The sequence below is a fragment of the Artemia franciscana genome, chromosome 1 (genome assembly GCF_032884065.1).
Source record: "Artemia franciscana chromosome 1, ASM3288406v1, whole genome shotgun sequence".
Taxonomy (NCBI): Eukaryota; Metazoa; Arthropoda; class Branchiopoda; order Anostraca; family Artemiidae; genus Artemia; species Artemia franciscana.
The window spans coordinates 60776687-60802429 of NC_088863.1; the positions used below are offsets into that span (position 1 = coordinate 60776687).

General features: G+C 32.7%; 1 protein-coding gene across 1 annotated transcript in view; it reads right to left on the reverse strand.

Moving 5' to 3' along the window:
- Window positions 1–25743, reverse strand: part of LOC136032300 (neural cell adhesion molecule 2-like) — a 145022-nt gene that overhangs the window by 53150 nt on the left and 66129 nt on the right. Inside the window, exons 6-7 of the mRNA XM_065712587.1 lie at window positions 19172–19319; window positions 15805–15902 (exon numbers count right to left, since the gene is read on the reverse strand). Coding sequence (XP_065568659.1) covers window positions 15805–15902; window positions 19172–19319 — 246 coding nt within the window. The remainder of the gene's footprint in view (window positions 1–15804; window positions 15903–19171; window positions 19320–25743) is intronic.

The following is a 25743-nucleotide window of genomic DNA, read 5'->3' on the forward strand; positions in this document are numbered from 1 at the left end:
CCCCAGTGTAAAATTTCCCCTGACAAGTTCACCTCTGGAAACTTACCTCCCCATGACCCGCCCCCCCAAAAAAAAATATGTCCTCCCCACCTGAAAATGTACGCCAAATTCCCAATATCAAATACTATGCGTAAACAATAGACACATTTTATAACTTAGAAAATCTTTCCTCTGGGGATGTTGGGGGAGGGGGGTCATGTTATATTCAAACGCCTAGTTATTGGACCTTTCAACTATGATGAACAAAATTGCTATCTCAAAATTTTGATCGGACGATTTCGGGGGAAAGGGGATGAAGGAGGGGGCCTAGTTGCCCTCCAATATTTTTGGTTACTCAAAAAGGCCACTAGAGATTTTAGTTTTCGTTCGAATGAGCCCTCTCCTGATATTCTAGGACCAATGGATCGATACGATCACCCCTGAAAAAAAATAATATAATAAGCAAGCATCCGTGATCTTTCTTCTGGTAAAAAAAATAGAAAAGTCCACAATTTTGCAGATAGGAGATTGTAACCTCTGAACTACGGTTCTCTGATACGTTTAAGGGGATATTTCCCCCCTTTTGGAAAATCAGGCAAGGTTTATTGTGCTCGTAGCCTCCGATATGTAACGCTAAACTTAAAGAAACTTATAGATTTGGAATCGCCATAATAAGCCGATTTTTTTATATATCTATCGTTAATCAAAATTTTGTTTTTAGAATCTCGGTTACAATTGAGCCACCCCGCTCCTTACTTTCAGTTCGTTACCACGAATAGTATGATAATACCCCTAGGACTGCAGAAATAGACTATACCAAAAACTTGCAGTGGGAATATAAAACCTTAAACAGTCATGCCTGAAAGTAATGTTAGAAAATTTTTCTGATCTGTTATTAAGATAATTGAGTTTTTACTCTGGTACGACAATCCTTAAAATTAGCGAAAAGTGGCAGCCAATGGGTCCCTCCTCCCAAAGAAAAACGACAATAAACAATCCAATGGTTGACTATAATGTCTTGACGAATACCCTCCTGGGGGGAAAATTAATATTCACGCAGCTGAATTTGAGCAAACTATCCATCTTGCACGTGAAGTGTCAATAAGCGTCGTCACTTTTAAATGGACAAAAAGGTGATATATTTAACGAATCATTGCGTAAGCGGTAGGGTCCAAATGACTTTGTTATATTTCACGCTTCGATAAAAAGAAGTTAAACAATGTGGATTGAAAAAAAGATATTGACAATATGAATATTGACAATATGTATACAAATGATGACATTTGAATCATATGTGTCAATAAATTAAGGCTGAATGTCAGGTGTTTATTGATTATTATCATCCTCAATCATCCTCAAGATCACTCTTCCAATGTTCCAAATAAAAGAGAGAAAAAAGGGATCAAAAATAGATGCTTTGGCAATTTTAATAAATTTCTCTCAAGGAGAAACTCATTATACCGTCTACCGTCCGCGCAGAGCTACTACTTTAACACATAGTTTACTTACAAAAATATTACGACTAATGAAAAATCGTTTTTTCACTCGATTCAGAAACAAGCGGGTTTTTGTGCTTTTCTTGCTTGCTCAAAGTTTGATATTACACCAACAGGTAAACAAAATACAGGCAATCTTAGGCGATAATGTGATTGCCAAATGAAAAAAAAATCTCAACAATAAGCCGCTTAGGGAATTAAAGGATTGTTTTTATACGAAAGTAAGCTCTCTGTTTCTCTTTGGATTAACGCCATGGAAAAATGAAAAAATCAATTGCTTTAAAAGGGCACCAATAAAACATTTTCTATCTAAGAGGCTAAACATAAAGAGCGATTCTTCCTTCGCTCCCCTCCCTAATCATATAGTCATTAATCATTTCCACTGTCTACTCAAATGGAATCTAGGGGGAACTTACTTAGGGACGTCTGCCTATGCAGACATTTGTAAAGAAAGAGTGACCAATCTATTATTCCCTTTATTCATAGCTCTTGTACTAAGTTATTGTACATAGCTATTGCCTCCATATATTTATTCTTACATGAAAAGGTTAGATAATTACGTTGTGCGTGTATGTCCCCAAGGCCGAACAAAAGTAACAGAAAATCTGATTTTCTTCGAAGAATTAGACTCAAGTTGGGTACCATTTAGTAAAAAAGTACAGCCGCCTAACACCTATTTTTATTTTTTTACCTATTTCACCTATTATTATTTGTAACACCTATTTTTTCCATGCCTTTAATTTCGTAATATCGACGTTTTTTCGTGTAATAATTAAAATTGTTGTCATATTATAAATTTTGTAGGCTATAAATTTCGTGTTCTGGCATTTTCTTGACTAGTCAGTAAGCACGTTGAACAATTTAGGTCACAAACCGTCACAAAAAGTTTTAAATTACCTTCTTATTGTCTTTTTTGGAAAGATTACTTTTTATTCGTTAAAAGATTTCTTCCTTTTTTACGAGGGCTGGCTACCTTAAAAATAATAGAGGCAAGTGGCCGCCCTTCGACGTTTGTGATGAGGTAGCCTTATTATTTTACTAACAGAAAAATAAATTTAACGAATATGATTTACTACCATATTTTATTGATACATTTTAATTATTGTGAAGGCACGGGTTCCACTTAGGGGCCTCCTGTCACATCTAATGAAAATCCTTAAAAGACTCTGACTCTAAGGGGACTCCAATATTTTCAAAATACATGGTTATCTTGCATCCTCTAGTAATTTACTAATTAATTTTTCTACTCAGTTCTTCCTTAATTAAAAAAAATAATCTTTTTTTCTGAAAGTAAGGAGCAACATTAAAACTTGAAACTAACGTATTTTGTTCCGTATATGAGGGGGCTGTTCCTTCCTCAAGCCTGGCTCTTTACGCATAATGTTAAATTTCTTTAAAAAACACTTGTCTTTAAAATTCGACGGCTATTGTGTTTGAGGAGTCTTTCTTAAAGAATTTTGACCAAAATCGAATTTTAGAAGCAAGAGCGAGGGCTAAGAAAGGAGCAAACCCCTTTATATTATCAACAATTTCTGTTAATTTCATCTTTTGATGTTGCTCCTTACTTTCAGTTGAAATTTTTTTTGCTTGTTTTCTGACCTTTTTTAAATCATGCCAGGAAATCCCTCCCCCTATGTTTAAAATTTCCCATGGGAAATCCCCAGGCGAAAGTCGTCGCATTTGGCTGATGGAATAAATTCTCATTTTCGTATGTTCGAAGTTTACGAACCATACTCAGACCAAAAACTGGCTGAACATACCCAAGGTAAAAAGTAGGCTATCTGCCTACATATATATGTAAAATATATGTATATATATCTGTATATATATGTAAAATTGGAGAAACATGACAATAAAAAAAAACAGAATTTCCTGGAAACAAAGGTACTGCTAAAGTATGGTTTGTAACTTCTTTTTAATTTACGCAATGATCTGGTGACTTTTAGGATTTAATAAAAAATTACAATGTTTTCTCAGATCAAAAAAAAATACAAAAATTGAAAAAAATCTACATTAGACCGTACCCCCTGAAAACAGTAATGTCGAACACGAATCATTTAACTCAGTTTTAGCACTGAACAAAATTAGACAAGGTGAAAGAAAACCGAAGTCCATAGGAAAAAAAAAATCAACTTTTAGTGTCAATCAAAAATATAAATACCCTAAGTACTTTGATGAGCATTTTTCACAAAAAGAAATACTACTTGCAAACTAAATATCATGCCTTTTCTTTTTTATCACGTCCTTAGATCAACTATTAATTCATAGTAAATAGAACGAACACAGTAATTAGAATTGAATTGATTACTTAAATAAAAAAAGGAAAAAGTCCCATAGTACTAATAGTATAAGCAACATCGTTTTGTTTTTCTCCGAGACCAAATTGAGTTTCATGTCTTGTTATTTTCCCATTCTCCTTGGATCTACGTAACTCCTATAACTACAGTCGTTGGGGATTGGACAAAGAAAAATATTTTTTTTTTTGAACAACCCCATTATTATGTCATTTTTATGCTCAGTTCTAGTATGTGTACTTTAAGTGTAAGTTCACATATTTCAGATGTGCTAACGAAGTGTTTATTTAGGCTGGGTGCACAAGAACTGAGTAATTATTTCACAATATAGAGGTTTATGTATTTAGTTCAATAAACCCCAGTGCACTTTGTTCTCGAAAGTTTACTTAACACTGATTGCATGGATTGAGTCATCCAATCTAGACTTTCTTGGTGTATTTAGATATGCAAATTAAAATGATTCAAAAGTGACAAAATCTGCTATTGCTTCATTATTCTTACTGATTCCATTCTATATCTTACAAAATTTCACTGTTTCTGAATACATTTTAATAATTGCTCTGAAAATGGACATAATATTCACAGAAAGTTTAGAATAAAATATACGTAAATGCTTAGCAATCGATTAATATATATATATATATATATATATATATATATATATATATATATATATATATATATATATATATATATATATATATATATTATATTGAAACGTAGTTCTCACAAGAAATCACACTCATGGATTAACGCTGAATCAAATTTTTCATGCATTATTTTTTGTCTGAAATTCATTTAACATGAAAATTGAGTTTAAACAGTTTCAAATAAATCGTTTTCCAGCCTCATTTAAAGGATTGGTTAATGATTTTTGTATAGGGTATATTATTCCTTCACACAGAAAAGAGCAACAAGGTTGTTTGGAGCTCCTTTCCAATGATAGGTCCAACAGAATCGGTCGAAATGTTAAAAAATTGTATTCCAAAAGTGCTTATGTCACTTCTAAGGAAAGTTCTTCGATGCCCCAAGGGTCAGACATCAGCGTATCAATGAAGGGTGAACCGTTTTGGGAACACGTTTGCACAATGTAACGTTTTACATTACACATTGCTGCTGGTAATAGTGTTCAACAATCAAAAGACAATTCCGTAATCAAAAAGCTAAAAAGATTAAAAGCCATCATCTAAAGCATGGGATGATAAATGAAAGCAGAGGAGTCAGATTTTCACTAAATGAACAGGTGAAGAAAAAGGATATACTGCAACACTCTAGGAATGACGCGAACATTTGACATCTAAGTGAATGACAACATTCTTCAATTTACAGTTTTTTTTTTGTTTTTTTTTTTCTTTGATGAAAATTTACATACCATGCATTCGATGTTACATTACATATCTTTCAATGACAACGCCCAAATATTTAAGAATTTGTTGTTAGTTATATGCAATATATATATATATATATATATATATATATATATATATATATATATATATATATATATATATATATATATATATATATATATATATATATATATATATATATATATATATATATTATATATATTATATATATATATATATATTATATATATTATATATATATATATATCTATATATATATATATATATATATATATATATATATATATATATAAATATATATAAATATATATATATATATATATATATATATATATATATATATATATATATATATATATATATTTATATATATATATATATATATATTTATATATATATATATATATATATATATATATATATTTATATATATATATATATATATATATATTTATATATATATATATATATATATATATATATATATATATATATATATATATATTATATATATATATATATATATATATACATATATATATATATATATATATATATATATATACATATATATATATATATATATATATATATATATATATATATATATATATATATATATATATATATATATATATATATATTCGAATTTGATATTGTTATTATTTATTATTCGTTCGAACTTGATAATAAAATTTGATAATATTGCCCAGGAATGAGAATGGAGTTGAATCATCTGGGAAAGACAAAATCCAAACTGAAAATGAAAATTCAAATCTGATCTCGAACAAAAATAATAGTCTATAATCTAACTAAGCACGTAAACAGGCACAGTTTTTTCTTGGGAGGGTGAATATCACAAACAATAATTTCATTCGATAATTTGAATAAGAAGTGGCCAGAAATTTGAACAAACTTAGTATTTCGCAAAGTCACTCCCCCAGGTACATAGTAAACCGTCAGTACAAGTTAAATTATGCAGTAATAATTGAACTATTCTGTCTTCTGCTTTTTTCCTATGGGCTAATAATTTCTTTTTAAAACGCAAGCTTTCAAGATTCCCACTGTTTTTGCTTGTCTAACAGCAGCAACTGATAGTTAGTAGACTTAAAAGCCGTATATTTAAGAATTAATTAGGGCTGCTTTCCGCTTGCAACGGTGGTCCTGATATCAGAACTTAACTAATTATAACTTCAAAAAAGATTAGTTATTTCCGTGAGGAAAGTAACATTTTTTTTGTACCAAATTTTACAAATTGTTCTTGTTGTATTTTTTAAGTGCAGTGGGAAATGCATTATTGGAATAGCATAATTGCCGTTTCCAGTAGTTTGAAAACAGGGGGAGGGCAATTAAAAATACTTTCTTTGGCTCAATAGTAACCAAAACTATAAAAAATGGAATTTTGATACCAATAAATATTTCGAAAGAATTGGATTTTTTATGCTGATTTTAAAGTTTAGTCTTATCCATCAAAGGTTACGAGCCTGAGAGAACTTGCCTGGTTTTTGTGGAAACGTCCCCTAAAAGTAATATAATCATAATGAAAATTATACAATCAGATTTAACGTATCAGAGAATCCTACTGTTGAGGTTTCAAGCTCCTATCTGCAAAAATATGGAATTTTATATTTTTGCCAGAAAAAAGATCACGGATGCATGTTTATTTGTTTGTTATTTTCTTGTTTGTTTTTCCCACGGGTGATTGTATCGACCTAGTGGGCCTAGAACATCGGGAGAGGGCTCATTCGAGCGGAAATTAAAACTTCTAGTGCTCTTTTTAAGTGACCAAAAAAATGGCAAATAGGCCCTGCTCCCACGTCACTTTTCCCAAAATTTTCAAATCAAAATTCTTTAATTACTATTTTGTTCAGCATAGTTGAAAGGTCTAATAACCATATCTTTGGAGATAACAAGACCCCCCCCCACCTCCCATGAGGAAAGGTTTTGTTACAAATACATAGTATTTGTTATTGGGTCGCATGCATACATTTTTCGGGGGGGGGGAGGAAGAACTTTCTGGTTGGTGGAATTTATACGGGGAAAAATATCCATGGAGAGGGAAGTTTCCAGGGGGTGAGCTTTTCAGGGGAAATTATATACTGGGGGAGTTTGCCAGAATTACAGTACGGATTTTTTTGCAGGTCTTGCTTTCTCCTTACCGACTCAATTTTACGCGTGGAGGTGTTAAGGGTAATTGTCCGGGGTAAATTTTCATCGGCATTGAATTATCCAGAGGGTATTTCCGAGAGGAGGGGAAATTTTCCTTGGAGGTGGAGCCGGATTTCCTTGCGTTCTTTGAAAAACGATCAAAAATTAAATAAAAAACAATATTTTGCAAGCAAGGGGCAGCATTAAAACTTAAAACGGACAGTAATTATTAGGTATATGAGGGGGGTCGCCCCCTCCTCAACGTGCCGCTCTTTACACTAAAGTTTAAATTATGTCCCAATTCTTTAAAAAAGGACTCTGAAACACAAGGGTCGTTTAATTAGAACAATAAGTAACCTTTTTAAAAGTGCCAAAACAAAAATTTAGCATGAAGAGCGAGGTGTTGAAGAGGGACAACCTCCTCATACACCTAATAATTTCTGTGCGTTTTAAATTTTAATGTTGCTCCTTACTTTCAGGTGAAAAAAACTTTTTTATTTTATCTCATAATTACAAGGAATTAAAGCAGCCAAAAATGCCCCCTAGACATTTAAAAATAATTTTTTTTTTATCTTTATTTTCACAATGTCAAAAAATCCTTGCCCTCCCCCTCCTCTTTCCTCGCACACAAATACACACATTTTCATAAATTGACGCCGTATTGTGAATATTGTTCCAATCTATATATATAAAAATAAGTTGTCTGTGTGTGGATCAGGTGACGACATGTTTGTCCGCATATGACGTCTGAATTATTTCACACTAATACAAAAGAAGAAAAAAACTAAAAAAGGTAAAAACTACAAAAAAAACTAAAAAGAAAAAAAAACTAAAAAAGCTAAAAAACTAAAAAAAACTAAAAAAAAGGTAAAAATCTAATAACTAAAAAAAAACTGAAAAAAATAAAAAAAGGCTAAAAAAGCTAAAAAACTAAAAAAACTAAAAAAAGGTAAAAAACAAAAAAAACTAAAAACTAAAAAAGAAAAAACTAAAAAAAAGGAAAAAACTGAAAAATAAGAGAAAAAGAAAACTAAAAAAATATTAATAAATATAAAAAATATAAATATAAATATAATATAAATTAGCAATCAACAAAGCACCGAGACACAAATGACGACCGAGACACAGGGAGTATAAATGACGACCAGGACATAAGTAAAAAAAAAAACTAAAAAAACTAAAAAAATGGTAAAAACTACAAAAAAACTAAAAACTAATAAAAAAACTAAAAAATCTAAAAATCTAAATAAACTAAAAAAGAAAAAAAAGAAAAAAGGAAAAAAATAAAGGAGAAAAACAAAACTAAAAAACGAATGTATATACAGACCGGGACACCGGGATACAAATGACGACCGGGACACAGGGAATATAAATGACGACCGGGACACAGGGACATAACTACAAAGGGGACGCCGGGGTGCACAGGGGGATATATAAATGACGATGGCGACTCAGGGAATGGTCGATTAGCAATCACCATCAACAAAGCTCAAGGGCAATCATTAGAATCATGATGTATAGATCTGAATACGGATTGTTTTCCCATGGACCATTATATGTTGCATGTTCAAGAGTCGGTAAACCTGACAATCTATTTATATGCACAGACAATGGGACAGCAAAGAATGTTGTATATTCGCAAGTTTTACGTAGTTAAAAACATATATATATATATATATATATATATATATATATATATATATATATATATATATATATATATATATATATATATATATATCTATCTATATTCACAGGTGGGACATAGGGACACAACTACAATGGCGCGTAACTAATATGGCGCGTAACGACTTACGCGCGCGGGGGGGCTTGGGGGGTGGGGGGGGGCGCGAAGCGCCCCCACCAACTAGGTGTTGAGGTGGCGCGAAGCGCCACCCCAACAGCTAGTTTTTATATATAAATAAGTTGTCTGTGTGTGGATCTGTGGATCAGGTGACGTCATGTTTGTCCGCATATGACGTCTGAATTATTTCACACTAATACAAAAGAAGAAAAAAACCAAAAAAGGTAAAAACTACAAAAAAAACTAAAAAGAAAAAAAACTAAAAAAGCTAAAAAACTAAAAAAAACTAAAAAAAGGTAAAAATCTAAAACTAAAAAAAACTGAAAAAAATAAAAAAAGGCAAAAACTACAAAAAAAATAAAAACTAATAAAAAAACTAAAAAAGCTAAAAAACTAAAAAAACTAAAAAAAACTAAAAAAAGGTAAAAAACTAAAAAAAACTAAAAACTAAAAAAGAAAAAAATTAAAAAAAAGGAAAAAACTGAAAAATAAAAGAGAAAAAGAAAACTAAAAAAATATGAATAAATATATATAAAAATAAGTTGTTTGTGGGTTATGTCTGTCTGTCTGTCTGTCGAGTGACGTCGTGTTTGTCCGCATATGACGTCTGAATTATTTCACACTAATACAAAAGAAGAAAAAAAACTAAAAAAGGTAAAAACTACAAAAAAAACTAAAAAGAAAAAAAACTAAAAAAGCTAAAAAACTAAAAAAAACTAAAAAAAGGTAAAAAACTAAAAACTAAAAAAAACTGAAAAAACTAAAAAAAGGCAAAAACTAAAAAAAAAAACTAAAAACTAATAAAAAAACTAAAAAAGCTAAAAAACTAAAAAAACTAAAAAAACTAAAAAAAGGTAAAAAACAAAAAAAAACTAAAAACTAAAAAACAAAAAACTAAAAAAAAGGAAAAAACTGAAAAATAAGAGAAAAAGAAAACTAAAAAAAATATTAATAAATATAAAAAATATAAATATAAATATAATATAAATTAGCAATCAACAAAGCACCGAGACACAAATGACGACCGGGACACAGGGAGTATAAATGACGACCAGGACATAAGTAAAAAAAAAACTAAAAAAACTAAAAAAATGGTAAAAACTACAAAAAAACTAAAAACTAATAAAAAAACTAAAAAATCTAAAAATCTAAATAAACTAAAAAAGAAAAAAAAGAAAAAAGGAAAAAAATAAAGGAGAAAAACAAAACTAAAAAACGAATGTATATACAGACCGGGACACCGGGATACAAATGACGACCGGGACACAGGGAATATAAATGACGACCGGGACACAGGGACACAACTACAATGGGGACGCCGGGGGGCACAGGGGGATATAAATGACGACCGGGACACCGGGACACAAGGAATATAAATCACCATCAACAAAGCTCAAGGGCAATCATTAGAATCATGAGGTATAGATCTGAATACGGATTGTTTTCCCATGGACCATTATATGTTGCATGTTCAAGAGTCGGTAAACCTGAAAATCTATTTATATGCACAGACAATGGGACAGCAAAGAATGTTGTATATTCGCAAGTTTTACGTAGTTAAAAACATATATATATATATATATATATATATATATATATATATATATATATATATATATATATATATATATATATATATATATATATATATATATATATATATATATATATATATATATATATATATATATATATATATATATATATATATATATATATATCTATATTCACAGGTGGGACATAGGGACACAACTACAATGGCGCGTAACTAATATGGCGCGTAACGACTTACGCGCGCGGGGGGGCTTGGGGGGGGCGCGAAGCGCCCCCACCAACTAGGTGTTGGGGTGGCGCGAAGCGCCACCCCAACAGCTAGTTAGCAATAAATTTACGAAGAGAATTTCGAACAGAAATTATTGGGTATATGAAAGGGGTTGTCCCCTCCTATACACTTCGCTCGTCATGCTAAATAAACAAACTTTAGCGTAAAGAGCGGGGCTTTGAGGGGGGGGGCAACCTCTTTCATATACGGAATAATCTCTGTTCGTTTAAGTTTGAATGTCGCTCCTTACTTGCAGATTAAAAAAAAAAAAAATATTTAATTTCAGTTAAGAAACGACTCCAATGGAAAATACAAGAAAATAGGAAAATAACGCGAATATTTTGCCTGCATCAAGCGCGGCAAATTCAGTGCATGTGGAAACAAAATAGAATTGAAATCGAAGCAGCAAGGAACCAAAATAAAATCGGAAAAATAAAAGGATAAAAATGAAAAGGATAAAAGCAAGAATAGGAGCTAAAAAACGAAAGTAGTGAATATAATAAATAAAATAAATACAAAAGAATATTCATAGAGTGATAGTTAACGGGTTTGATCCCTCCCCACCAAAATCATTCTATGATTCGTAAAAAAGTAACAAAAATGCATATAAACAAATTTTGATGCACTTTTAAAGTTTTTTGGAAAAACACCTCCCTAAAAATACCCCCCCCCCCCGAAAAAATACTAGATATGCCATTGGTAATATTTCTGAAAGTCGAGAATAAAAACGCTAAACTTAAATAGTGTAACAGGGTCATTTTATAGTCAAAAATCGTTTTGAGAGAAGAAATGCAACGTAAAAAAAAAAAATAATAATAATGTTATGCGCTTCCAGAAAAGGCAATGGCAAAGAATGGGGATGACGATAAATTGTAGTTGAGTGGAATATTATCTCCGAGTCTTCGAATCCCTGTATTTAATGTCTCCCAGGACATTGAATTCTCTAATTCTTTTTATAGTGCATTAAAATAATATTTTGTTAATTAAAAAAAATATGACTTCCTTAGCTTAGAATAGGAGCTGAAAACATCAAATATGTATATTAGGCTATGAGCTTTTTGTCCTTATAAATAATACTTGAGTAATATACAAAAATATAAATATGATAAGACAATGAATTGTAACGCTAAACATTATATATAATGACATATGTGGGTCGGAAACTCAAACAGAGTTACAGCCATTAACATATTTACCCAATAAATTACCCAATTTTACAGAGCCGTTAAAAGGGAGGGGACTAATGGGTCATCTGCCCCAGGCGCCACAGCTGGGGAGGATGGTAGCAGGAAGATTGCCCACTTTGATTAAATTTGTTACTTATTTTGCTTATATTTCAGTTAAGAGGAGAGTGCTGTAATTTACTTTTCCCCGATCATCATTAGCCCTAGGAACGGCCTTCTAATTTTCTTCGTTATTTTATTCCATTTGACCAAATATACTTAATAATACTCAGATTAATTACTTTGTCAATAGCATATAGAATCAACAATTATAATAATTGATTATGTTCTTACAAAAGAGCTAAAATCATTATTCATTCTCCAAAAAACTTATTGAAAACATTATTCCGTAGCATACTGGGATAAAGTCATATTTCAACCATACAGTTTTAAAGCGACAGGTCAATATGCTTTCACTGTCAGCAAGCTTACAAAGATGAACATTTATTGTGCTAGATAAAAGTCGCAATTGTATCATTAATCAAATTTCAGTGCAGCTAAGTCTACATTCGCTTTTGTCTTTTTGTCTTTTCTATGACTATTTTTGTTATTTTCGCTTTTTGTCTTTTCTATGACTATTACTGCTGTTTTACAAGTCTGCTGAGGTTGTTTAGAAAAATTGCATAGCTGCCCGACTGAAGTTGAAGATGTTTAACTTAATAAATAACTTGACAAAAAATAAAGAATTAACTAAGTCGGCAACTAAACTGTCGATGCTTTCGTTGAAACTTGTAAAAAGAAGAAAAGATTCTTTCTACACACAACTCATGTTTAAGTTTAACGAACAGTAAAAACCGGAAAGTTTTAAAAACCAGGAGATTTTCTTTTCTAAGACACATGAATCAAGAGAATTGCAGTAGTACTAGAAAAGCTGGAGATTAGACAAACTAGAAAGGGAACTTAGAAATCAATACTTGCGACAGACAATCTGTAAGAAGGGAGAGAATGTCTTTACTGGAATATACCAACACGGTGCATGCAAAACAAAAAAAAGCTTTAAACTTTCAGCGCAACACTTGAAAAGGCAATCTTGTGCCAAGACAATAGTGGCATTCTTTTCCGAGTGTAACAGTCACTACTATGACACTAGTGGACCAGTCCCCCCAAGGAATATTCCTGACCCTGTTAGCGGGGGAGGGGTCTTGACGCGGTTTTTACGGTAATAACCAATATATTTAATGTTTGGATGGTGCTATTCTTCTGCTACTACAGTACTTAGTTCAAAATGAGAATTTTGACACAAGATTATCATATAACAAGTCTACACTAATTTTCGATTATTTTTCCTATCAAAGGAAAGACCAGTGCGCACAGTGCGGTTTTTAATAAATATTCTGTTTGAATAAATTTCTTTTCATTCTTTCATATCTACCTGACCCCTTTTCCATTCCTTTATTGCAATTTGTCGGTCAATTTAATCAAAGACTGGTACAGATTAAATCAACTATACTAATCAAAATAGATGGCAGGCAATATTCTTAGCCAGACTAGCAAATCATTAGATCTATGAAATATTTGGAAGTAAATCCATCCAAGAATGCAAGAAAGCAATTGAGGATTATGGGGCTTTAATGCTAGTTTGATGACGATACAGATGGAAAGTAAATTAATTTCTATTTTATGCTTGAATATTTTTTATTCTATATAAAAGGAACTCGGAACTGAAATCGCCTTAAAAAAAAGAAATAAAACCAAGAAAGAAACACGGTGCCGCATAAAATCCTACCGACCAACTCGTATCTTGGTTGTTAACTCTTGGATATTCGTCGCTATATTGGAGTTAACATAAACATTTCAGAGAATTAACCGGCATCAGTATCACTCTTCAATAAGAAATGTGGACACCCTACCAAATCCAACACACCCCCCCCCCCTTTTGCACCTCTTAGGGTATGACATTTTCCACCACGCAAGACGTCCATCCCACTGCAAGCGGCAGGAACCACTTTTTTTTGCATGGTTAGAAAATGGGCGACCCCTATACAGGGACTGGAAACAGTAAAATAACAATTCAATTTCTAAAGGGGAAAATCTATGCTTAATTGTTGATTTTCAAAGACACTATTACAGCTCATGCACCAGTTGCATTTGTTTGTTATAGTTTTAAGGTGACTACTACATTTACATTTTAAATACATTTTAAATAACATTTTAAATGCTTTACATTTAAATAAGCTCAGTTATGTTTAAGTTTAACGTTAACAGTTAACAGTTAAGTTAACAGTTAACAGTTAACAGTTAACCTAAAGTTAACAGTTACCTAAAATACAAGACTTCTTTTTGCAAAGTTCCTTTTATAGAATAAATGTATAAATGTCGCAATAAATGTATCTCTATCCTTGTCTTTTTTAAAAGTATATTTACAAATCGTTTTAACTTTTATGTCCCTCCTTCTTAATTGACACGCTTTTCTTCTTGCTGCAATTTGAGTAGGTCTTCATTGTTTTTGTTTCTTATTTAAGATCTTTTTTTTAGTATATTTTTTTTGTATTATATGTGTTTTAGTGTATATTCTCTGTTTGTTATTTTTATGTGTGTTTGTATTTGAGATGTATTGTCATTGTATTGTTCGGACTCCAACCAGCTAAACTTATAGGACCAAGAACATTAGCAGCACTCGGTAAAGGAAAATTTCTAGTATAAATCCAGTGATTGATTGCAGGGAAATCGAGGGCGAAAATCATGTTTTCCTTAACTACAAATTAAACTGCCAATGGTTTTATAGTAAAATTTACGAGTAATTTTATATGTCAAACTCTGCATCAAATAATCCCCTGCTGACGACTGTGCAATGTAGGTACAAGCCAAGATGGAAAAAAAAAATCGAATGTGCTTAGTCTATGTGGTGTATTTAGAGAATGTGAGATGAGCGACCCGAACAAGCTGAAATCTGGAGAATGAACTCCTCTGATCTAAAGAAATCTTAGTGTATAATGACATAGCACAATTAGTCAACTTCGAAGGAGGTTTAGGTTGAAGGGTCCCAACTTCCGATTCAATTTTCCCACTAAGGAAAAGTCGGAAAGACTATAAATCAACACAACTGTCTTTGATATAATCAACTTAGTTAAAGGATTTGGCTTCGTCCATAATTCTTTATGCTTTGTTTATTTATTCATCAAAATACTAACTTGCAAGGTAGGAAACATAGTCAGATTTGCAGCTATTTAAAAGCCAGGAGGGTCATCATTTGAGTCATCAGCATCATCATCATCATCATCATTGAGCGATAAAAAAACGAGCCAAGAGTAGTTTCCACTAGCAGTGTGGATTTGCTCTAAAAGTTGGACGTAAAGTCCTGACACCTGTCCGATAAACGCAAGTATCACTGGAAAGCAAAGCAAAGTCTTACTAGACAGCTCGCAAAAATTGTTTTTAAAAGAAACGGTTACTTTAATAATCCTGATATTGTTACATTTAACGTAGTACCAATACACCGCTTTGGGCGCTACTGTTTTTTCGTCCAATCATAGTCATGCTAAATTCCTGAAATCCAGAATCTTTTACCTTTTTTCATTATGAAAACAAAAAACAAAGTTACGAAAACAGAAAAACAAAAGTAAAACTTATTTCAAATTTATATTTATATCCAGTTTTTTATTTCTATGAATTTCCCCTTATACTCTTGTCTCGTCTTGATAGATGCAGAAAAATTGAAACATTCTTACCGCAGCCTTGGGTTCAGCATGCACAGTGCACGTCAGTTCTGCGTCATATCCTTCCATGGAGTTGATGGACGTTCTCTCAACTTCTATCTCTGGCTTGTCTACACAGAAAATTAAATTTGAGAAGTTCAACATGTCCAATTATCGACTAAACATCATTAGCTTAATCATTAATCAATGTAAAAAGATATCCCATTGATTTCGAACGTTCCAGCCCACAGCCAACATACATGTCAAAACTAAGCAACATGTACTATTTTAGGACAAATCATAAAATTTATACTGCCTAAGGATTTCAACTAACCAAAAAAGGTACGCAACAGAGGAAAATATTAAAATAAAGATAAAAAGATAAGTCAGATGAAAATGTCATTTCTTTATAATGATGACGTCATTGCTTTCATAGTCCTTCCCATATCTCCAGAATATACAGTTTTTGAAATGTCACTTGAATACACTTCCACAAAAGGTGTATTGGCACGCCAATACCCAGGAGGGGGGGGGGGCTCCGGATCAGAACCTAGAAAATTCCGTATTAACGCAACAATTTGCATATAATTCTCATGAATTCATGTCGGATGGTACGACCCCCTCCACCCCTTAAGAAAATTAATCGTAATTGTATGTATCCAGAAGCGGCAAATATGTCGCTAATCTTCTCGATAACTAAAATATAGTCAACACGGTCCATGAGTAGCCTACGTCCGTGTGAAAATAGAGGTATAATTTCTTTTAGATGTTATATTTGTGATGACTCTTAAGGAGTTGCGAAAAACGCAGCGGAAAACATACATTCGGAGCATCAGTTTACAATTATATTCTAAAAGCAAAATTTTATATTCTTATAAACACGTACATTTTGAAAAAAACAAGAAGACTTGATAAACGGGAATTCTAGCTCTATACCATTCACTCAATTGATAGCATGTCTAGTTTCGTTAACGTAGACAGAGGATGGTGTAAGAATAGTCCTCTGGAGCATTCACCAGCTGTAACGAGATCAATTCCCCTCCCCCCATGGATTTTCGAAAATACCGTTCTTGGTAATTTCCGTAAAAAAAAAAATCGAAAAAGACAAACAAACCTAGATTTTGGAAAATATCTGTTTTTGTATCTTCATTTTTTTCAAATTATCGCAAAAATCCTTGCTTAATATCTGCTTCTAATATATAGCTAAGGATTGTTTCCCATGTAATTTCCGTTTTGTTGGAATCATAAATTCCAGAAGTTGTATAATTAATGAGTCGGCATCTTTTAGACAAGCTCAATTATTTTTGGCCCATAAAGGCCGGATGCTGTGTCAGGCCGAGCATATTTAAAATCCTTGGCTTAATTTTGCTGAAGAGAAGATAATCAATTTTCAAGGAATTTTAGGGCCTTTCGGAGGGCAAAAACAAAATGAGAAGGACGTTAAACTGAATAAAGACACTATTTTGGATACAACTGGTTTTCTTAGTGTTCCTTTTTTTGTAGAAATTTACATAGAGGGAAGGAACGGATAGGGCATTTCCCCGAGATTTGTTCAAGGACCTCAGCTTTCAGAGGAAAAAGTTGAGCAAACACTGATATGCAAATAAGCAAGGATATTTGTTTGAACTTAAAACTATTTTTTTCTAGTGTTTTTTGAAAAATAAGTTGGCCGTAGGTCCTAGCAGGGACTGCGGCGTAGATTCGCTGAAGCCAAAGCTCAGGCCCTTTCGATGTTACCATTCATTCCACACAACGTAAAAGGTAAAGTACTTGCGTGGTAGGGTAGCATGAAACAGAAACAAATTACTATGCAGCAATTAAGCGATCAAACCGGCGATGCAAGTGAACATCTTTTAACTCGGTATAGTCTTATCAGAAACAAAAAAAGCTAGTAAAACAATGGGGACAGAAAAGATGATTCGTTTGGGTCAAATTTAATTACTGACACTCATTCAATCATGAAACTAGTTTTTGTTTCATGTTGTCCCTAGTTATAAGGATTTGCGGTATGAAAAGGGTCTTGCTTTTCTAAAGTAATAAAAGGGAATCTCTGCCATTGCAATGCTCAATAACAGTTAGAAAAAAATGTATACAAGAATCGTTTCTACGACGTAGGTAATAAGAAAACCCATCAAGCGGGCCACTCCACTTACCTGGGTGGTATTTTTTTTTTTTTTTTTTTTTTTTTTTTTTTTTTTTTTTTTTTTTTTTTTTTTTTTTTTAGTTGAAAAAGTTTATAAAAAAGGAAGACGAGGGTGCAAACTCAGAAACGAATATTGGAAGCCATGGTAATGACCGCGTTGAAGTACTGCTCTGAAACGCGGGTGATTTGAAAGATTTAGGAGTATTTGTAAGATGTTTTTCCAAAGGAATTTTCTAAGGAGGTATAGAAAGGCATTTGACTGATCGTATGCCATACTTTACGGATGAAGGATGACAGATGACCAAATAATGTTCTTTTTGGATATCAAACTGGGTCCAAACGAAAGGCAAGTCATCCTCCCGAACGGGACAGAAGGAGACCATACCAAAGGATCTGGTGAAAATTCATGAAAACCAGTGAGGGAATAAGCTTTAATCAGATCAGAGTGGAGCTGTGCGCAGCCGTGTTGCACTCCGATGGCTTCGTGTTACAGTGAGTTAGTAGTAGTAATAGTATCGATGTGCCCCTTTATTTACAGAAAATTTCCAATGCAGAATTGCCGAAAAGGTACTTTTCGGAGTGGTCAAACCATATTATCCGATGAGAAATCAGAAGATTTTTCTCTCTCCGAATAAGAAAAAAATCGGGTTTATTTGCAAATAAAATTAGATTGATCTGCAATAAGATAATTTCTGAATAAAAGCGCATAGAGAGAATCCACCAAGTGGAATAGCATTCTAAGCCTTCATTCCCACTCAACGTATATGATATGATGAACGACTTACTGCTCCCATTGCTGTTAAAAGGGATAAAACTAACAACTTGAAATCGAAATAATTCTTCTCTTCATTTGTAAAAAACTTTTAACGTTAGATTTCGTAAATTTCTCAGTGAAATAAAGGCGCCAAAACCCTTTGATACCCACATAAATGAAGTGCTGCGATTAAATATTATGAAATGGAACACATTTGTAATTTTATTTTATACATGTTTAGAGTGCAACTCGGGTATTTGATATAAGCTTTTATAGAACCTGGCGTTTTTTTTTTTTTTTTTTTTTTTTTTTTGCATTCAAACTGCAATGGTATACACCCCTACTAGAAGATTTTACAAGCTTGTTCCCCTATTACTGTTAAGGTTGTCTCTTGGATTTCAGATAATTTTCAAACAAATCTCAAATTCACGAACTTTCCGTAAAATAAAAATCAAGTTACAGCTGAAGATAGAACCAAAACGTAGAAATTTAATGGAACTTACATTGCACTTCCAAGGAAACCCTGGCTTTGTCAGTTCCTTCAGAATTTGTAGCAACGCATTCATATGATCCAGAGTGTTCTCTACTGACGCTGGATATTGTTATACTTTCTCCAGCAATAATCTTCTGGCCATCAAACATCTTTTTTCCCTAGAAAAAGTGAACTGTGACACTCGCAAATCTTTTATCGACAAATACTACCTTTTTTTCGCACAATTTTCAACATATTATTTACAAACAAGAGGAGACATTATTTCCTAAAAGTTAGTCTCCCCCCACCCCACCCCACCCCCCCCCCCCAAAAAAAAAGGAAGACAGCGTCAATCACAACTGTCTGGAATGAATGACACATGAAACTAGCTCGCGTTTAATAAGCAAATACAAGATCGTACTCAAAAATACTTAGAGTTTGAACTTATCTCGGAATGGAAAAAATTATAAAAAGAAAAATGTTTACCTTTTTCTTACCACTGAGCAAGCAGTTTGGATTCAACATTATGTTTTCCAACTTCAACAGTTACCTAGGACTATTATCTGTTCATTTCCAAAAGAACCACCAATAAACCGTCTTACCCTCTTATTTAAACAGAGTAAAATGAGACTTCTAAAGCAATAAATATAGAAATATGAGAGGGCAATAAAAACGGAGGTTAGTTTTTCCAGCTAGCACAAGCACAATAAACGAATAATTTATAGAATGATAAATTTTCTTTAAGGGGATTATTCAATCCCATATTTAACAGAAGAAAAACAAAATGAAAAAAACGAGAGAAAAGCTTTTAGCTTTTTACTTTCTTCTTTTTGAAAGCTGATGACATCCAAAAAATATGGCTCCTACCTCATCAGTTGATTAGCGAATGGGACAAGAATAATTCAATTTGTGAGATTTTTCCAGAAATTTCTTCTTGAACTCTTGCCAGGAAATGGGACGAGTCAAAGCCCGCAGACAATATCAACAGTGTCAATAACAAAATAATTATATCAGTAATAATGAAGATGTGGTTTCACTTCAACACAAAAGGAGAAACCTTCGAGGGGAGGGGGGCTACAAGCCTCTCTTTGAAATCGTGAGAGCTGTACGATTTTTCATATAATTCCTGTTACTTTTGATGTAATTCACATTATTTTATAGAGTTGTGCTCCAACTGTCTCTCCTAACAAAAAAAAAAAAAATAAAAATTAGTGGTAACTGCCTGTTTACACTATAGACGGAACTAAATTTATTATACGGAATAAACAAAATATTCCCCGTTAATAATATTCCTTGGATGGTCCTTACTTTTATCGCAGGCCATTTTGTAAATAGCGGGTAAACACAAAGACAAATTAACTGGAAGTAAGGGGGCAGAAATAGGGAAGTTCCAACTTGCAACAATTCAGTTAGAACAGCGATTCTAGATGTCAATAAGGCAGATTTATCATGAACATTAGAGCTGTCATTATTCACAAATGGTCACCACTAAAAAAGAAGATGCAGAAAAGAATAATAAAAAAATAATAACATTCGTTATGTTGCAGTTTTCAGTTTATTTTGATAGTAGACACCAATTACTTATTGTATCTAAAAACATGAGCATTTAAAGTCTGAAGAAACATGAGAAATATTTGAAATTTGAAATAACAATGGGCACTTGAAAACATTTTCAAGGGCCCTAGGGCTTGAAAAAAGCTTTCCTCATCAAGAAACTGTGTTTTCCCACAACATAAAATACAAAATATATCTCTTGCATACTTTTAGTCTTCCAAGACAGGGCTTGGAAGTTATTTTCAAACCTGATGGGTAACTTTTATAATGTTCTCAATGTAAAATACTAAAAAAAAAGTGTTTTATGGGGACAATTACACTTACCCCGACTCAAAATCAAAATGGGTCAAGAATTTCCAGTCCAAGGAGCTATGTAACAAACTTTAGTTGCACCAACATATACATAAAAAAAGACAAACAAACAAAATAAAAAATCTGGAAGCTTCCAAGTGAAACAGTTTTATAGATATCCGTATTGTCGCAAAATAAGCAAGCAAATTCTGCATTTAGAAATAAGAACAGACCAGAGAAACGAAATTATTTATTCATGAATTTAAATTTAAATTTGTCAGCGCAAAACATCACCCCGAATAAGTAGGCTTAGGAAGCCTAAAAGCGATTTGTATTTTTCTGTTGGCTAAAAATGTGCACTTCCGTATCCAGTATTTCTAACGCTTCGTTTGTCACATCAGAATTTCTAATCATATTAGCTAAGTCCCTGGTAGTGTTTTTTCTACCAGAGACAAGATTGCAGTATCAAGTTGCAAGAGCCAGATGTTTTCGACAATGCAAACGCATATTATCCAATAACAAATGATCATAAGTCCTGAATAATAGAAACAAGCAGTTACAAACAAGTCCTGCTCCATCCCCATATAACATCGTATTTGCGATTCACCCTGTAGCTTTCTATGACTTGTATATAAAATATAAAATGACATATAAAATTAAAACATAAAATTCATAGTATAAAAATTAGTAAGTACTCACTGTTTAGGATTTTTCAATAGCAAAACGATTTTTCTAGCGAGGGGCACTACCCCCTCACCAGCCCCTAGCCAAACTATGTACGAGTACCACCTTTTATATAAACAACACATTTTTAAAAAATGTTTGAATTACGCTGAAAAATACAAGAAATTGTATTTTTCACGGAAATTCCGTGAAAAAGGAAATTTTTCACGGAAATTCCGTGAAAAAGGGCCTGGGCTCCCTGGATTCGGCACTGCCTGATTGTATGAGAAAAGAATCACACGTAGTCCGAAAGTGATTTACAGAACTTGATCATGTATAATTCTAGTTGATTAATAAGTAGAATACTGATGAATAGAAAATTATTTAAACGTGGAAAATAAGGCTTTCCAAATTTGAGAATTTTATTTGAGTTTGGTTGTTTTTTTATGCTCCGTAGGTGGGGGGGGGAGAATTTTGGTACTTGTGTATTATGCGCCATTACCTCTTAAGCTGTGTAAAATTCGAGAATAAACCAATTTCTTCATTCGTTTCTGTCAGCCTAGCGTGAGACAAGACAGACATGTGACAGAGTAGATGGGAAATACATAATTTGGGCTATATTTTTGCAAATAAGGGGAGGAGGTGAATTATCTGGACAGTTTGAAGTCAGAAAACAATTCTTACTTCATGATATGCGGAAAAATTGTACCTAACACATCTTGCATGCTTTAACCATGCCTAGACCCACTATACTTTACCCCCCTCCCTAATATACAAATATACAGCCCGAATTTGATTCTAAAGTAACGAAGAAACCGGTTTGTTCTTGAGTTTTAAACATCATATACTTGAGTGAGTGGTGTATAATTCACAAGTACCGGAATTTTTGTTAAAAACAATCAGAAATTAAATTAAAAAAACAAGTTTTTTCAACTGAAAGTGAGGAGCAGCATCACATCTTAAAACGTACGCGTTAAAACGTACGTCTGTTAGGTACAAACCATGAAACATCAAACCTTATAAGCCTTATTGAACTTTAAAACAAAACTTATTGTTCTAATTAAACGGCCAGTGTGTTTCAGGAATCGTTCTTAAAGAATTAGGACAAAAATTCAAACCTCTAGCGCAAAAAGCAAGGTCTTATGGAAGGGGCAACTCCTTTCATATAGGTAATAATTTCTGTTCGTTTTAAGTTTTGACGTTGCCCCTTACTTTCAGTTGTAAAAAAATATTTTTTATCCCCAGGGGCAAACACCAGGGAGGGGGTAAACACCGGAGTAAATACCGGAGGAGGGTATTTTTAGGGGGAGTTAACACCAAGGGGGAAGGTTAACACCGGCCACCAAATTCAGGTTTTTTGAGATACACCTTTTCTCTCGGAAAGGCAGCATAAGATACGAATAAAACAAGTACAAAGAATTAATATACAGAAGCCAAAGCATAAAATTGAGTGTTGATCAGAATCAGGACCAATATAAGGCGCAAATCAATACCCCATTGTCTCTGTCAAAATCTAAACGAGCGCATCTACGGATATGTGATTGTTACTTGACAGATAGAACGACTATCAATCAAATAAGGGCTTTGTAAATTCATCCACCCCAAATTCCAAAACCTTCTCCCCTTCTAGAAACAAATAAAAGCAAAATATAGAAAAGAGACTAAGGCTTTAAGATCATGGGGAAAATTTCCCTGGCAATCGTTTTTTCTTATTGATTAGCAATCAATTCAACTGGTTTACTGAGAGAATTGAGCGAGTGATAGAAGACCATGGAGTTGTTTAAGGTCATCACAGAGCGTAGGAATAAAAGCTTAAAGCATTTGAATAGAAACTGGTATATATAGGGATACCAAGAAAAAAAAACCTGTGTAAATAGAATCTTGATGAATCTATACAGCAGCGATAAAGGTCACACCAGATTTTACAAACAGGACGTCTTAAGTTCTGTCAGGAGCGCAAATGAAGGGACTGGAATGGAACTGGTGTATTTGTCCTAATTTTAATGTTCTTTTCTAAGCAAATGCGGTAATGTATATTCAGTCTGAGCAGAAAAAGGATTTTTCGGAGAATGCACTGTTTAAACTGTTTTCACGGGCAGGAATTTTTTTTTTTGCAGCATTACTGTACCAATGGCTGCACGCATAAGACCGCGGAGTATAAGCAGAAATAATAAAGGTAATAGCAGATTAGATTTGAGCCTGATATAATTAAAAATTATGGGAAAATAGATGAACTAAAAGGCAATAAGAGGTCCCTATTTTAAAACAAATTTGATAGAAGAAAATGTTTTCCAAATTTCTAACAAACATGAAATTTGGATTGAGAATTAAATTATATTAAACAGCATATTTATGTTAAGTGATATAAAGAGTGCAAGAAAATATTAGAGTTTTCCATCATTTATTAGGGATTTTGTTTGTCTTTTTTTAATGAAATATTTAAGGTTATCGAAGTGTGGCAACAAAAGAATAGTATCTGCCTTAGGTGGCTGAACGCTTTAAATGTTATTTGGGATTAAAAAACCTATGGTTTTATAATATAATCCTCTACAGATTTAATGAAAATTTTGTTGTTGCTTAGTTAATCTTAATAAACCAGCGTGAAAAATACAAAAAGTGAAAGTCACCCGTGGACTCGGACCGAACGTCTAGATCAAGGCAATTGTAAAAAATGCGGCCGCATTAAAGAACGCGGATGTTTTAGCTTCTGAAATGCTGCTCAACCCATCGAATCTTTCATGTAAAGAAGAAACACGAGTAACATGTTTCCAAAAGCGTGTCGATGCGTGTGTATTTGTTTACACTCTTTTCAGATATTAGTATATCAATGCACTTGACACAGAAGATGGATAATGAAGAAAACAAAACAAACACCTCTCGGAGGACAAAGAAAAATAAAGAGATGACAAGTGATGATATGCTAGATAAACAAGTATTCGGTTAAGGGAGCAAAGATGGCAAAGTTTCTGAACTGAACCAACTAGCGTAAATTGGACGCAACAGCAAAACTTTACAATATCTTTTTGTCTTGTTCCTTATAGGAGAATAAAGGTTTGATGCGTATTTTCTTCAAAAAGATATCTGTTTCCTGAATATGAAACATTTTAAATGTTTTTATTCTGATTTTAATTTTAATTCTGAATGTGAAACATTTTCTGAATTTTTTGAAACATTTTAAATTTTCCAATGGAGGGTTAAATTCTACAGTTAGTTCCAGGAAATACGTCCATTATATTCAACTAATTACACTTAGTATACAAAAGAACAAATTACTCGCACTTTTCGATCAAGACATTCAAATGGTGTTAAGAAAATATTTTAGTTTGTCAACAAATTAAAACTACAAATAAAACTTTGAGGTGGCCATACTGGGGAACAGTCCTGGTTTCTGGACAAGGAAGAATTATTCTAAATAATTAGACTTTTTACAAACAGCTATATCCAACGTATGGAGTCAAACGTATGGATTACTTAAGAGAAAAGCGATAAGTCAATTGATTTTGACATTTTGACAATGAGCTAAACTGGTTTAGAGGGTGAGGCCGCACAAATCTTAAAATAATTATTTCCCAATTATTCTAATTTCATACTGAAGCTGCTAGTCTACAAAGAGTAGATGTGCTGAAACCAACACCCACGTATAAAGTTGGACAAAGTTCCTATGGTATTTCACTACGAAGGTTTGTCACTTTATCTTTGCATAAAGTAACTTATGAACATAACGAGAGGTAGTATGAACAAGATTCCATTTTTGGATGGTTGCCGAACAAGATTTCTTTTTTTTTTCAAAAACCGAAAAAAACTTCATATTTCTATGAACTGGGATTTCTCTAGTTTCAAGATGGAAGTTTATACACACGGATGGTACAGTGAACCTCCACTAAGATTCTAGACTTAAAATACGTTGCCGAGTGCTTATATAAGAGTTTTGAAAAAAACGGCAAAACCTCAGCATATCTGAAACCCAAAAATGACGCACAAAAATGTTCATTAAAAATGTTCAATGTTCAAAACGTTCATACATACGAAGTTCATTAGGGTCTTCTTTCAATCGATGCACGACTTATCTAGCTCAGGTCAAAAGATGTACAAAGA